The sequence below is a fragment of the Cetorhinus maximus genome, chromosome 11 (genome assembly GCF_964194155.1).
Source record: "Cetorhinus maximus chromosome 11, sCetMax3.hap1.1, whole genome shotgun sequence".
NCBI classification, from domain to species: Eukaryota; Metazoa; Chordata; class Chondrichthyes; order Lamniformes; family Cetorhinidae; genus Cetorhinus; species Cetorhinus maximus.
Window position 1 is genome coordinate 128,146,578 of NC_135889.1, and position 16,798 is coordinate 128,163,375.

Consider the following 16,798-nt stretch of genomic DNA (forward strand, 5'->3'; position numbering starts at 1 on the left):
TCCCATTAGTGTATCTCCCTGTTAGTGTATCTCCCTGGTAGCATATCTCCCCATTAGTGTATCTCCCTGTTAGCGTATCTCCCCAATAGCATATCTCCCTATTAGCTTATCTCCCCAGTTGCGTATCTCCCCATTAGCATATCTCCCCGGTAGTATATCACCCCTGTAATGTATCTCCCCATCGGTGTGTCTCTCTGTTAGCGTATCTTCCCATTAGTGTATCTCTCCGAGATTCCATAAGCCCATTGGTGTGTCTCCCCGGTAGTGTATATCCCGGTTAGGGTATCTCCCCGTTGGTGTATATCCCCATTGGTGTATCTCCCCGTTAGTGTATCTCCCTTTACTGTATCTCCCAGTTAGCTTATCTCCCATTAGCATTTCTCCCTGTTAGCGTATCTCCTCGGTAATGTATCTCCCCGATAGCGTACCTCCCCGTTGGTGTATCTCCCGTTAGTGTATCTCCTGTTAGTGTATATCCCCGTTAGCGTATCACCCCGTTAGCATATCTCCCCATTAGCATGTCTCCCCGTTACATCTTTCCTTCCCCTCCCATGTCAGCATTTTGATGGGACCTTTCCCTCTGCGAATACCTGGCCCACTCCTGTATCACCCCATCACCTCATCCCCTCCCCATGCAATCACAGGAGGTGTAGCACCTGCCCCTTTACCTCCTCCCTCCTTACCATCCAAGGCCCCAAACATTCCTTCCAGGTAAAGCAGCGCTTCACTTGTATTTCTTTCAATTAAGTCTACTGCCGCACCCAATGCGGTCTCCTCTACATTGGGGAGACTAAACGCAGATTGGGTGACCACTTTCCAGAACACCTTCACTCAGTTCTCAAGCATGACCCCAATCTTCTGGCCACTTGCCATTTTAATTCACCATCCTGCTCTCATGTCCACGTTTCTGTCCTTGGCTTGCCACAATGTTTCAGTGAAGCCCAACACAAGTTGGAGGAACAGAACCTCATCTTCCAGTTAGGTACTTTACAGCCTTCTTGACTCAACATTGAATTCAACAACTTCAGACCATGAACTCTGTTCTCCATTTTGAGTTTTATTTTCCTCAAGTGCCTTTCTGTATTTTGCTCTCATGTTTTTGCTTTCAGACAGCACTAACTTTTATTCTGCTATTAACACATTCTACTATTCTGCTTTCAGACAGTGCTGACCATTATTCTGCTATTCACACCTATTCTGGACCAATCCTTTGTGTCTTTAATACTATCATTCGCACTCCCTTGCCTTTGGTTCCGTGACATATTTTTCATTTAATCTCCCGCACCCTCTAACCTATCCCTGACCTTCTCTTTTGCTTCACCTGCTCCTCCCGCCCAGCACCCCCCGGCACCGCCACCCCCTCCCCCACCCACTGCTTTCTCAACAGTATTAAACCCATCATATTTCTACCTCTCTTCAGTTCTGAAGAATTGTCAGATTGGACTCGAAATGTTAACTCTGTTTCTCTCTCCACAGACGCTGCCAGACCTGCTGAGTTTTTCCAGCACTTTCTGTTTTTATTTCAGATCTCCAGCACCTGCAGCATTTTGCTTTTATCCACGTTTGTGTAAAAAAAGAAAATGCTGGAAATACTCAGCAGTTCTGGCAGCATCTGTTGAGAAAGAATAGAGGCGCAGATTTTCGCTCCTAGTTTGGCTGTGCAGAGATAGGAGGATTCCCAGCTCAACAAACCCAACCTTTAAAACTGGCTGCCTGTGGTTTAGATCTTCAGGCTCGGGGGAAAAGCTGGATTGGAAACTGGGCCCACCACCCCTGGAATGAGTACAGAAGCTGCCGGGTGCATTGGCATGTCAGAAGATTGGACAGAATAGAAAAAAACAGAAAAAGGAAGGAAAAGTTCGAGTACGAGAGAAAGCTAGCTGGAAATGTGAAAACAGATAATAAGAGTTTCTATAGATATTTAAAAAAGACAAGTTACAAAGTGAGTATCGGTCCTATAGAAAGATGGTCTGGGGAATTAATAATGGAAAATAAAGAGATGGCAGATGAATTGAACAGGTATTTTGCATCAGTCTTCACTGTGGAGGATACAAGTAACATCCCAGAAATAGCTGTAAATCAGGAAATGGAAGGGAGGGAGGAACTCAGGAAAATTACAATCACCATGGGAGTGAAATTGAGCAAATTCAGGATGGGAGATAAACGCTGGCCTAGCCAGCGACACCCACATCCCATGAATGAATAAAAAAAACTGTTGGAGCTGTGGGCTGACAATAACCCGGGTCCTGATGGACTTCATCCTAGGGTCTTAAAAGAAATGGCTAGTGAGATAGTTGATGCACTGGTTTTAATTTTCCAAAACTCTCTACATTCATGGAAGGTTCCATTAGATTGGAAAATAGTGAATATAACTCTTTTATTCAAAAAGGGAAGGAGACAGAAAGCAGGAAACTATAGGCCAGTTAGCTTAACATCCATGGGAGGGAGGTGAGGTGTTGGGGGTGATTGATGAGTGGACCAGTGTGTCCCTGAGGGAGTGGTCCTTGTGGAATGCTGACGGAGAGGGGGGGGAGTGAGGTGAGGGGAAGATGTGTTTGGTGGTGGCATCATGCTGGAGTTGGTGGAAATGGCTGAGGATGATCCTTTGAATGCAGAGACTGGCTGGGTGAAAAGTGAGGACAATTTCACTTTCATGGTTCCAGGAGGGAGAGGAAGGTGTGAGGGCAGAGGCACGGGAGATAGGTCGGACACTGTTGAGGGCTCTGTCAACCACAGTGGGTGGGAAACCTTGGTTAAGGAAGAAGGAAGACATAGTCGCCTCATCTCCCTCCCACAGCACCTTCCCATGCAATCGCAGAAGATGCAACGCCTGCCCCTTTATTTCCCCCCTCCTCACACTCCAAAGGCCCAAACACGCCTTTCAGGTGAAGTAGTGCTTCACTTGACCTCCTTCAATTTGGCCTACTGCATTCGCTGCTCCCAATGTGGTCTCCTCTCGGAGAGACCAAACGGAGACTGGGTGACTGCTTTGCGGAACACCTTCAGTCTGTCCGCAAGCATTACCCAGACCTCCCTGTCGCTTGCCATTTCAACACTCCACCATGCTCTCATGCCCACATGTCTGTCCTTTGCTTGCTGCATTGTTCCAGTGAAGCTCAACGCAAACTGGAGGAACAGCACCTCATCTTCCGACTAGGCACTTTACAGCCTTCCGTACTTAACATTGAGTTCAACAACTTCAGACCATGAACTCTCTCTTCCATCCTCACCGCCTTTTTATCCCCTTTTTACAATATTCAGTTTCATTTTTAAATTGTTATTTTTTTTTATTTTAATTTTTTATCCACTTAATCTGAATTTTATTTAATTTCATTTTTATTTATTGTTTTATCCCTACCTTTTATCCTATTTTCAATCTTTTTTCCCACCACTGTCCCCTCCCACCACCCCACCCTCACTAGGGTCGTCTGTCACTTGTTCATGTTGTTCTTTCCAGAGTGCTTACCCTTATCCTGCTATTATCACATTCTGCTCTCCGACCTTAATGCCACCATAAGCTCTTTTAGTCAGTATCACTATTATTAACACCCCTTTGTCCTTTTGTTCATGACATCTCTGGCAATCTCTCCTTTGCCTATCACTGGCCTTCTATCCAGCTTCACCTGCCCCACCACCTTAAACAGCATAAATTTAATCACATTTTTATTTCTCTTTAGCTCTGAAGAAGTCATATGGACTCAAAATGTTAACTCTGTCTTTCTCTCCACAGATGCTGTCAGACCTGCTGAGTGTTTCCAGCATTTTCTGCTTTTTTGGCATAGACAGAAGATTGGCTGGCTAACAGGAAACAGAGAGTGGGCATAAATGGGTCTTTTTCTGGTTGGCAAGATGTAATGAGTGGTGTGCCACAGGGATCAGTGCTGGGGCCTCAACTTTTTACAATTTATATATTTTTATATTCATTCACGGGATCTGGGCTTCGCTGGCTGGGCCAGTATTTATTGCCCATCTCTAATTGCCCTTGAGAAGGTGGTGGTGAGCTGCCTTCTTGAACTGCTGCAGTCCATTCGGTATAGGCACACTCACAGTGCTGTTAGGGAGGGAGCTCTGGGTTTTGACCCAGTAACAGTGAAGGAACAGCGATATATTTCCAAGTCAGGGTGGTGAGTGACTTGGAGGGGAACTTTCAGACACCCTGGTCCACTCCTCCATCACCCTCTACAACTCAACCCCCTCCCACGGCACCTTCCCATGCAACCGCAGAAGGTGCAACACCTGCCCCTTTACTTCCCCTCTCCTCACCATCCAAGAGCCCAAACACTCCTTTCAAGTGAAGCAGCATTTCACTTGCACTTCCCTCAATTTAGTCTACTGCATTCGTTGCTTCCAATGCGGTTTCCTCTACATTGGAGAGACCAAACGCAGACTGGGTGACTGCTTTGCAGAACACCTTCAGTCTGTCCGCAAGCATTACCCAGACCTCCCTGTCGCTTGCCATTTTAACACTCCACCCTGCTCTCATGCCCACATGTCTGTCCTTGGCCTGCTGCATTGTTCCCGTGAAGCTCAACGCAAACTGGAGGAACAGCACCTCATCTTCCGACTAGGCACTTTACAGCCTTCCGGACTGAATATTGAGTTCAACAATTTTAGATCACGAACTCTCTCCTCCATCCCCACCCCCTTTCCGATCCCCCCTTTATTTATTTTTTTTTTTCCCCCAATAATTTATATAGATTTTTCTTTTCGAACCTATTTCCATTATTTTTAAATGTATTTCCATCCATTGTTTTATCTCTACCTTTTAGCCCATTTCGATTCCTTCACCCCACCCCACCCCCACTAGGCCTATCTGTACCTTGCTCGTCCTGCTTTCTACCCTTAATTAGCACATTCTTTAGATAATATCACCACCTTCAACACCTCTTTGACCTTTTGTCTATGACATCTTTTGGTTATCTCCACCTATCACTGACCCTCTATCCAGCTCTACTTCCCCCCTCCGCCCCCCTCCCCCCCCCGCCCCCCTAAACCGGCTTATATTTCAGCTCTTTTCTATTTTTCCTTAGTTCTGATGAAGAGTCATATGGACTCGAAACGTTAACTGTGTCCCTCTCCGCAGATGCTGTCAGACCTCCTGAGTTTTTCCAGGTATTTTTGTTTTTGTTTTGGATTTCCAGCATCTGCAGTTTTTTGCATTTATTCAGATGGTGGTGTTCCCATCTATCGGCAGATAACCCTTGTCCTTCTAGATGGTTGTGGTCATGGGGTTGGAAGGTGCTGTCAAAGGAGCCTTGGTTAATTCCTACAGTACATCTTGTAGATGGTACACACTGCTGCTACTGTGCGTTTGTGGTGGAGGGAGTGAATGTTTGTGGATGTGGTGTCAATCAAGCGAACTGCTTTGTCTTGGACTGTGTCAAGCTTCTTGAGTGTTGTAGGAGCTGCACTCATCCAGGGAAGTGGGGAATATTCCATCACACTCCTGACTTGTGCCTTGTAGATAGTGGACAGGCTTTGGGGAGTCAGGAGGTGGGTTACTCATCGCACGATACCTAGCCTCTGAACTCCTCTTATAGCCACAGCATTTATATGGCAAATTCAGTTCAGTTTCTGGTCAATGGTAACCCTCAGGATGTTGATAGTGGGGGATCCAGTGATGGTAATGCCATTGAACATCAAGGGGCCATGGTTAGATTCTCCCTTGTTGGAGATGGTCATTACCTGGCACTTGTGTGGCACGAATGTTACTTGCCACTTGTCAGCCCAAGCCTGGATATTGTTCAGGTCTTGCTGCATTTGGACATGGGCTGCTTCAGTATCTGAGGAGTCGCAAATGGTGCTGAACACTGTGCAATTATTAGTGAAATCCCCACTTCTGACCTTATGATGGAAGGAGGGTCATTGATGAAGCAGCTGAAGATGGTTGGGACGAGGACACTACCCTGACTGATAATAGCTTGGATGAACGGACAGATGGCATGGTTGCTAAATTTGCTGATGACACAAAGATCGGTAGAAAAGTAAATTGTGAAGAGAACATAAGGGGGCTACAAAAAGATATAGATAGGTTAAGTGAGTGGGCAAAGATCTGGCAAATGGAGTATGATGTGGGCAAATGTGAAATTGTCTATTTTAGCAGGAAGAATAAAAAATGAAGTACATTATCTAAATGGTGAGAGATTGCAGAGCTCTGAGGTGCAGAGGGGTCTCGGTGTCCTAGTGCACGAATCGCAAAAGGCTAGTCCACAGGTACAGCAAGTATTTATGAAAGCTAATAGAATGTTATCATTTATTTAAGGGGAATTGATTACAAAAGTAGGGAGGCTATGCTTCAGTCCTCCAGGGCATTGGTGAGACCACATCTGAGTACTGTGTATAGTATTGGTCTCCTTATTTAAGGAAGCATGTAAATGTATTGGAAGCAGTTCAGAGAAGGTTTACTAGACTCCAGTACCTGGATTGGGTGGGTTGACTTATAAGGAAAGGTTGGACAGGCTAGGCTTGTATCCACTGGAATTTAGAGGAGTAAGAGGCGACTTGATTGAAACATATAAGATCCTGAGGGGTCTTGACAGGGTGGATTTGGAAAGGATGCTTTCTCTGGTGGGAGAATCTAGAACTAGGGGTCACTGTTTAAAAATAAGGGGTCACCCATTTTAGACAGAGAGGAGGAGAAATATTTTCTTTCAGAGGGTTGTGAGTCTTTGGAACTCTTCTTTAAAAGGCAGGAAAACTGGGTCTTTGAATATTTTTAATGCATGGGGGTAGGTAGGAATGCGGAGTTAAGGTTACAATCAGATCAGCCATGATCATATTGTATTGCGGAGCAGGCTCAAGGGGCCAAGTGGCCTACTACTGCTCATAATTCATATGTTCATATGTATGTTTATATGTTCTTTGACAACTTTGACAGTTCCTTCACAGCTGTGTCAGTTTATTGACAGCTTTGAAAGTTCCGTGACAGCTGGCCAGTTCTTCGACAGTTCATTGACAGCTGGACAGCTCTTTGACAGTTCATTGACAGCTGGACAGCTCTTTGACAGTTCTATGACAACATGACAGTTCTAATGAGATTGTGTTAAAAGTGCATAATCATTTTCACTTTTAACAACCCCAAAAGGTGCCTTTCCTCTACTTGTCCCTGGACCCCGTCCAAAGGGGTACCCTAGCTATTCAAACAAATCCACCAAGTTCACACCTCCTCTTACCTGGTCTAATCTGCACACTCTGGTTTTCACACTGTTGGCCAACCAAAATCTCACTTCAGTGGAGGCAGTGGTGATTTAAATGGCAACATGCCTCTGCAAACTGCGCATGTGTGAACCCCAGATTGACTCCAGTCCCGCCCCCGCGAAAATGAGAAACACCAGATTCAGGGTGGTACTTCGAATTTCCGAGATTTTCAAGTCGATGAATATTTCCAGCATTTTCTGTTTTCACAGAATCACAAAATTTTAACGGCACAGAAGGCCATTCGGCCCATGGTGACTGCACCAGCTCTCCAAATGAGCATTATGACCTAGTGCCATTGCCCTGCCTTTTCCCCGTACCCCTGCACATTGTTTCTATTCAAATAATCATCTAATGTCCTCTTGAATGCCCTGATTGAACCTGCATCCACCGCACATCTAGGCAGCGCATTCCAGACCTGAGCCACTCGTTGTGTGAAAAAGATTTTCTCATGTCACACTTGCTTCTTTTGCAAATCACTTTAAATCTGTGCCCTCTCGTTCTTGATCCTTTTACGAGTGGAAACAGCTTCTCCCTGTCTACTCTGTCCAGCCCCCTCATGATTTTGAACATCTCTATCAAATCTCCTCACAGCCGCCTTCTCTCCAAGGAGAACAGTCCCAACCTCTCCAATCTATCCTCATAGCTGAAGTTTCTCATCCCTGGAACCATTCTTGTAAACCTCTTCTGCACTCTCTCAAAGATGTTCACATCCTTCCTATAATGTGGCACCCAGAACTGTACACAATACTCAAGCTGGAGTATCTTATGTGTCTTATATACATTCAGGATAACCTGCTTGCACTGACAGTCATAGATTCATAGAGTTTTACAGCACAGAAACAGGCCCTTCAGCCCATCGTGTCCATGCTGGACATCAAGCCCCTATCTATTCTAATCCCATTTCCCAGCACTTGGCCTGTAGCCCTGTATGCTATGGCATTTCAAGTGCTCATCTAAATACTTCTTAAATGTTGTGAGGGTTCCCCCTCAACCACCCTTTCAGGTAGTGAGTTCCAGATACCTTCCACCCTCTGGGTGAAAAAATCTTTCCTCAAATCCCCTCTGAACCTCCTGCCCCTTACCTTAAATCTATGCCCCCTGGTTATTGACCGCTCCATTAAGGGGAAAAGTTTTTTCCTAGCTACTCTATCTACCCTCATAATTTTGTATACCTCGATCAGGTCCCCCCTCAGCCTTCTCTGCTCTGAGGAAAACAACCCCAGCCTATCCAGTCTCTCTTCATAGCAGAAACCCTCCAGCCCAGGCAACATCCTGGTGAATCACCTCTGCGCCCCCTCCAGTGCAATCACATCCTTTCTATACTGTGGCAACCAGAACTGCACACAGTACTCCAGCTGTGGCCTAACTAACATTTTATACAGCTCCATCATAACCTCCCTGCTCTTGCATTCAATTATTCAATGCTAATAAAGGAAAGTATCCCATATGCCTTCTTAACCACCTTATCTACCTGTGCTGCTGCCTTCAGGGATCTATGGACATGTACACCAAGGTCCCTCTGATCCTCTGTATTTCCTAGGGTCCTACCATTCATTGTGTATTCCCTTGCTGTGTTAGTCATCCCAAAATGCATCACTTCACACTTCTCAGGATTAAATTCCATTTGCCACTGCTCTTCCCATTTTACCTGCCCATCTATATCGTCCTGTAATCTAAGGCTTTCCTCCTCACTATTTACGACACCACCAATTTTCATCTCATCTGCGAACTTACTGATCATACCTCCTATTATTCATGTCTAGATCATTAATGTACACTACAAACAGCAAGAAGTCCAGCACCAAACCCTGCGGTACACCATTCGTCACAGGCTTCCAGTCATAAAAACAACCTTCAACCATCACTCCAGCAAGTTAGTTAAACATTGTTTCCCCTTTAGAAATCCATGCTGGCTCTTCCTTATCAATCCATATTTTTCCATGTGACTACTAATTCTATCCCGAATAATTGTTTCTAGAATCTTGCCCACCACTGAAGTTAAACTGACTGGTCTGTAATTACTGGGCTTATCCTTACAACCTTTTTTGAACAAGGGCATAATGTTTGCAATTCTCCAGTCCTCTGGCACCTCCCCCGAGTCTAGGGAAGACTGAAAGATCCTGGCTAGTGCCCCTGCAATTTCTACTCTAACTCCCTTCAATATCCTTGGGTGCACCTCATCCGGTCCCAGTGCCTTGTCAACTTTAATTACCGACAGTCTATTCAACACTTCCTCCTCATCAATTTTGAACCCTTCTAGCGACAGAGTTTTCTCGTCTGTCACTGTGGCCTGGGTAGCATCTACCTCCTTGGTAAAGATGGAAGCAAAGTATTCATTTAATACCTCAGCCATGGCCCCTATGTCCATGTATAAATTCCCTTTTAGGTCCCTAATTGGCTCTACTCCTTTTACCACCCTTTTGCTACTTATATGCCTATAGAAGACTTTGGGATTCCCCTTTATGTTGGCTGCCAGTCTTTTCTCATAATCCCTCTTCACTTCTCTAATATGTTTTTTCACCTCCCCTCTGAACCTTCTGTATTCCTCTTGGTTCTCAATTGTATTTTCTACCTGACACCTGTCATCAGCGCATTTTCTCTTCTTTATCTTAATTTCAATCTCCTTTTTCATCCAGGGAGCTCTGGGTTTGTTTGCCCTACCTTTCCCTTTCGATGGGATATACCTTGACTGTGCCCAAACCAATTCTTTTTTGAAGGTAGCCTTGAGGGTTGCTGTTGCTTTTTGAAGGTAGTTCAACTACAGTTTTTCCTGCCAATCTTTTGTTCCAGTCTGTCTGGCCCAGCTCCGTTCTTGCCCCATTGAAGTCGGCTCACGCTCAGTTAATTATTCTTACTCTGGATTGCCTATTGTCCTTTTCTATCATCATCCTAAAATGTACAATACAATGATCACTATCTCCTAAATGTTCTCCCACTGACACTTGATCCATTTGGCCCACCTCATTTCCAAGAACCAGGTCCAACAGTGCATCTTTTCTTGTTGGATTGGACACATACTGCTGTACAAAATTCTCCTGAACACAATCTAGGAACTTTTGCCCCTCTCTGCCCTTTACACCGGTCTACATTCGGGTAATTAAAGTCCCCCATTACAGCTACTCTATAATGCTTGCATCTTTCTGTGATTTCCCTGCAGATTTGTTCTTTTATGTCCTTCTCACTAGTTGGCGGCCTGTAGACTACACCGAGCAATGTAATTGCACCCTTTTTGTTCCTTATTTCTAGCCAAATTGATTCTGTCCTTGACCCCTCTGGGACATCCTCTTTCTCTAGCACTGCAATGTTTTTATTTCAGATTTTCAGCATCTGCAGTATTTGGCTTTTGTTACTGTATTTCCCTGTTCATCCATCCCACATACAGATGTGGGAGCAGGTACACGGGAAGCTGGGAGCAGTGCACAATCAGACTATATAAGACTGCCAAGTGTACCGGCTGATAAAGCACCACCTGGCACAATTTGCCAACCTGGTGCCGTTTACTGCTGGTCAGGATCAAACCCTGACATAAACCTACAGCTTTTTAATCACTTTGCCAGGCATCTCGCTGAATTAAACCAGTATCAGGAATCTGCCAGCTACCCTACTCAAACAGCTGAAATTCTCATCTCCTTTCCTGAGTGTACAGAGGTCAGCAGGCAACACAGAGCAAGGCTGGGATTCACTGTGAGTGATATGTACCCAGGGAGTGCCCAGGCTCCAAGAACCCCCTCCCCCAACCCCTGCCGACCCCAAACCCCCTCTATAATGCCCACTTTGCCCACTCCCCCAAATCCCCTGTAGACCTTCACAGATTAACATTGACCTCACCTTCTGCTTGTTGGGTTTGATGCAGCGAATGAAGAAGGGGTTGGATGAGCTGAGTGTTGCCATTAGTGAGTGCAGAGAGTCCTAGAGGGAACCAAACCAATACAGCAGTGAGAAGAGAATCACCTTAATCTCCAACATCCTCACCCTCTCCCACTCGCCCCTCACCCCCCTACACTCATCCCCTCCTTCCTCCTGCCCAATGCACCCCAATCCCCTCACACCCTTATCCTTACCCACATATCCTTACGCACACTCCCCTTAATCACCAACACCCTCACCCTCGCCCACTCACCACTTCACCCCCCCAAATCCTCTAATACTCTCCCCGTCTCATCCCCACCCTCCTCCTGCCTCACCCACCCCAATCCCCCTCTTACTCTCACCCCTGCACCAATCCCACTGTGGCTCTATCAAAGAGCAGGACCAACAGAGGGAGCGGCCTGTGGAGGGCACAGTCACAGGCCTGGGGAATGTTGGGTGATCATGGGATGAATGATGGAGGTGCTGCAGTGGTAAATTCAAGGCACAAACTCTCCAAGATCTCGGCATCATTTGGGGATTTTTGGAGACTCTGTCCCTTTGGTACCAAATTGGTGAAATTAGCTTTTGGAAAAGCTCTGCAATAATTTAAACCCTGGTAAGTCTCAAACTCTCCTACTGAGGCAGAAACAGAGGGGGGAGAGGTGGGGGTGGGGGTTGGCAGGATGTGTGGTATCAGCACATAACTTTTTACAGCCTAGCCAAAGCCCGTGGGTTGGGTCAAGGTTCAAGAGGTCATGCGGTGAGAGCATAAGGGGTCAGGGCTCGTGGGTCAGAGTTTGAGGGGTCAGTGGGGTTTGGGCTTGAGAGGTCATGGTTCAGGGCTTCAGGAGTCAAGGGTCAGGGAGTCAAGACTCAAGGAATCAGAGGTTCAGGGTTTGTGGGGTCAGGGCTCAGAGACAAGTCCAGCGAACACTTACCCGGAACTGGGAGCTAACAGTTGGTTTCCGTCTCTGTGTTCCCACCTTCACTGTGTCATCCCCATTATTACGACTGTAAACTCTCTCAAACAAATCATAGATAAAGTCCAGTCTGAAACAGGACAATTCAGAACATTGATCAGAAAAATATCAAGAAGAATTCAATGTCACAAGAGCTTTGCTCCTCTCACATAGACACATTTTGAAGCTGAGATTCCCCCAGGTACAGCATTCAAATATTGCCCAGAAACAAAAACAGACTCAGACATGGCTGAATTTTCCTCGTCCTGTGGAGGTGGGACTGGAGCCGAAACCAGGAGCATATTCGGAGATTAATGAATGCCTCATTTGACAATGGTTACCAGCCCGGCTGCAGTGGGCAGACAATTAACCCAAATAAGGACCTACATGGGGGCAGAGTGAGGACACCATGGGAGTCTTCCCAATGTCAGACCATTCCCCATCCATCTGAACCAGACCATCAGCAACATGCCACAGTCTTCGACAACTCTTCATCAGCCAAACACGGAGCCGTTGAGATGCAACACTCACAGCTGCAATACAGCTTGATCCTCCTTTCCCTATGGTGGCCTGACTGGCAGGATTTTTAGTTTGTCCAAATCCTTCAGAAAGTGCCTCCAATCTCTTGCCTGTCTCAGCATTGCCCACCTCCCCAGGTGGAGCAGCCAGCTGGACAGCACAGCGAGCCCTCCCATTAGGCCTCCCTCGTTCCTGGACAATCCACTGCCATGAATTGGACAAGGCCCCTGGAGGTGGCTTCGTAATTGGCAACACAACCGGGAAAATGCAGCCTCGAGAGATGTACATAGAGTTCTCACCTACTGTCCTTTAGCATGTACAGAATATCATCTCGAAAAGTGTCCCTGTTTTTTTCAAGAAATCCACGGACATCATACATGACCTGGAACAGAAAACAGACGGTCAGGGGCTAAGGGTCACAGACTGAGAGGGGGCTAGGATTATGGGGTGATCTGAACCCCAGGGGAAGGGGATGCAGCTCTTTGTGCTGAGTGATATGGACACCGAGTGATACTGAGACCATGTGATATATACAGCGTGTAATACTGAGACTGTGTGATACTGAGACCGTGTGATACTGAGACCACGTGAGACTGAGACCGTGTGATGCTGAGACCGTGTGATACTGAGACCATGTGATACTGAGGCCACGTGATACTGAGACCATGTCATGCTGAAACCGTGTGATACTGAGACCATGTGATATATACAGCGTGTAATACTGAGACTGTGTGATACTGAGACCGTGTGATACTGAGGCCACGTGAGACTGAGACCGTGTGATGCTGAGACCGTGTGATACTGAGACCATGTGATACTGAGGCCACGTGATACTGAGACCATGTCATGCTGAAACCATGTGATACTGAGACCATGTGATACTCGGACCATGTGATACTCAGACCATGTGATACTGAGACCATGAGATACTGAAACTGTGTTATACTGAGATCATGTGATACTGAGACCATGTGATACTGAAACTGTGATACTGAGATCATGTGATACTGAGACCATGTGATACTGAAACTGTGCGATACTGAGATCATGTGATACTGAGACCATGAGATACTGAAACTGTGTTATACTGAGATCATGTGATATTGAGACCGTGTGATACTGAGGCCATGTGATATTGAGACCGTGTGATACTGAGACTGTGTGATATGTACAGCGTGTGATACTGAGACTGTGATACTGAAACAGTGTGATACTGAGACCGTGTGATACTGAAATTGTGATACTAAGATCATATGATACTGAGACCATGTGATACTGAAACTGTGTTATACTGAGATCATGTGATACTGAGACCATGTGATACTGAAACTGAGATACTGAGACCATGTGATACTGAAACTGTGTTATACTGAGATCATGTGATACTGAGACCATGTGATACTGAAACTGTGTGATACTGAGATCATGTGATACTGAGACCATGTGATACTGAAACTGTGTGATACTGAGATCATGTGATACTGAGACCATGAAATACTGAAACTGTGTGATACTGAGATCATGTGATACTGAAACTGTGTGATACTGAGACCATGTGATACTGAGACCATGTGATATGAACACTGTGGGCAGGATTTTTAGGTCCGTGGGCGGGTGCAATCGGCGGGCCCGGGATCGGCCGAACAGACAACCGCCCGCGATTGGACCCCAACCACAATTTCACACTGGCCGGACAATTAACGACAAGCCAGTGTGAAGAGTGCGCTGAAATGCTCAGCACTGCCGGGGTGGGGGCGGGAGGAGGGTGGGCGCTGGCGTAAGTGCATGCACGGACTTCCTAAAGGCGGAGAGCTGCCTGAGGCAGCTGAAGGCTCTAAAAACAATAAATAAAATTTGTGAAGTCCAGATAAAAATGTCCACACATCACAGTCAATCACCTGAACATATGCATGAGAAAATTGCTGTCCATTGATTTTAATTTTTTTTATTTAATAACAGAAATTTCATCCCACCCTTGGTTAAGGTTTGATGAAAAATGCAAAGTCTGTCCAGCTGATTCGCCCATCCGCCAACCGTAAGGTTGGATGGACCATGAAAAGTCAGAGACAATTACAACTTTAATGACCTTCGTCGGGCACACTTCCGACTTTCATATGCGCCCATTGACTGAAATATCACACAAGCATGAGATAACGTCAGGACGCTCACCTGACGTCATCCCAGGCGATTTCATATCCGATCAGGTCAGAGGCATGCCTGCACATCGATCCAAAACTTCTGCCCCATGTGATACTGAGAACATGTGATAATGAGACTGTGTGATTCTAAGACCATGTGATATGGAGATTGTGCGATATGGACACCATGTGATACTGAGACTATGTGATACTGTGGCTGTGTGATAGTGAAACTGTGTGATATTGCGACTGTGTGATATGAACACCATGTGATACTGAAACCATGTGACTCTGAGACCTTGTAATACTGAGACTGTGTGATATGTACACCGTGTGATATGTACACTGTGTCATACTGAGACCAAGTGATATGTACATGGTGTGATACTGAGAACGCATGATATTTACACCGTGTGATACTGAGACAGTGTGATATGGAGACCATGTGATACTGAGACCGTGTGATACAGAGACTCTGTGGAATGGAGCCAATGTGATACTGAGACCATGTGATATGGAGACTGTGTGATACTGAGACTGTGTGATATGGGCACAATGTGATACTGGGACTGTGTGATACCTAGACTGTGTGATATGGACACCATATGATACTGAGACCATGTAATACCAGGACCGTGAGGTACTGGGGCCATTGATACTGGGACCTTGGGAGACTGAGACCGTGTCATGGAAACATAGAAACTAGGAGCAGGAGTAGGTCATTCCGCCCTTTGAGCCTGCTCCACTATTCATTATGATCATGGTTGATCATCCAACTCAATAGCCTGCTCCTGCTTTCTCCCCATACCCTTTGGTCCCTTTCACCCCAAGAGCTATATCTAACTCCTTCTTGAAAACATACAATGTTTTGGTCTCAACTACCTTCTATGGTAGCGAATTCCACAAGTTCACCACTCTCTGGGTGAAGAAATTTCTCCTCATCTCAGTCTTAAATGGTCTACCCCATATCCTCAGACTGTGACCCCTGGTTCTGGACTCTCCCACCATCAGGAACATCCTTCCTGCATCTACCCTGTCTAGTCCTGTTAGAATTTTATAGGTTTCTATGAGATTCCCCCTCATTCTTCAGATCTCCAGAGAATATAATCCTAACCGACTCAATCTCTCCTCATATGTCAGTCCTGCCATCCCAGGCAAAAACAGAATTACCTGGAAAAACTCAGCAGGTCTGGCAGCATCGGCGGAGAAGAAAAGAGTTGACGTTTCGAGTCCTCATGACCCTTCCGCAGAACTGAGTAAAGTTAGGAGAGGAGTGAAATATAAGCTGGTTATTTCACCCCTCTCCTAACTTTACTCAGTTCTGCGGAAGGGTCATGAGGACTCGAAACGTCAACTTTCTTCTTCTCCGCCGATGCTGCCAGACCTGCTGAGTTTTTCCAGGTAATTCTGTTTTTGTTTTGGATTTCCAGCATCCGTAGTAGTTTTTTGTTTTTACCGCCATCCCAGGAATCAGTCTGGTAAACCTTCGCTGCACTCCCTCTATAGCAAGAACATCCTTCCTCAGATAAGGAGACCAAAACTGCACACAATATTCCAGGTGTGGTCCCACCAAGGCCCTGTATAATTGCAGCAAGACATCCCTGTTCCTGTACTCGAATCCTCTGGCTATGAAGGCCAATATTTGCCTTCTTTACCACCTGCTGCACCTGCACGCTTACCTTCAGCGACTGGTGTACAAGGACACCCAGGTCTCATTGCACATTCCCCTTTCTCAATTTATAGCCATTCAGATAATAATCTGCCTTCCTGTTTTTGCTACCAAAGTGGATAACCTCACAATTATCCACATTATACTGCATCTGCCATGCATTTGCCCACTCACTCAGCTTGTCCAAATCACACTGAAACATCTCTGCTTCCTCCTCACAGCTCACCCTCCCACCCAGCTTTGTGTCATCGGCAAATTTGGAGATATTACATTTAGTTCCCTCATCTAAATCATTAATATATATTGTGAATAGCTGGGGCCCCAGCACCGATCCCTGCGGTATCCCACTAGTCACTGCCTGCCATTCGGAAAAAACCCGTTCATTCCTACTCTTTGTTTCCTGTCTGCCAACCAGTTTTCTATCCATCTCAATACACTACCCCCAATCCCATGTGCTTTAATGTTAC

At 45.9% G+C, this 16,798-nt stretch overlaps 1 protein-coding gene across 1 annotated transcript in view; it reads right to left on the bottom strand.

Annotated features, from left to right (window-relative positions):
* LOC144686925 (unconventional myosin-X-like) overlaps positions 1-16,798 on the bottom strand; it is a 184,120-nt gene that overhangs the window by 44,176 nt on the left and 123,146 nt on the right. Inside the window, exons 17-19 of the mRNA XM_078552775.1 lie at positions 12,824-12,906; positions 11,985-12,096; positions 11,026-11,106 (exon numbers count right to left, since the gene is read on the bottom strand). Coding sequence (XP_078408901.1) covers positions 11,026-11,106; positions 11,985-12,096; positions 12,824-12,906 — 276 coding nt within the window. The remainder of the gene's footprint in view (positions 1-11,025; positions 11,107-11,984; positions 12,097-12,823; positions 12,907-16,798) is intronic.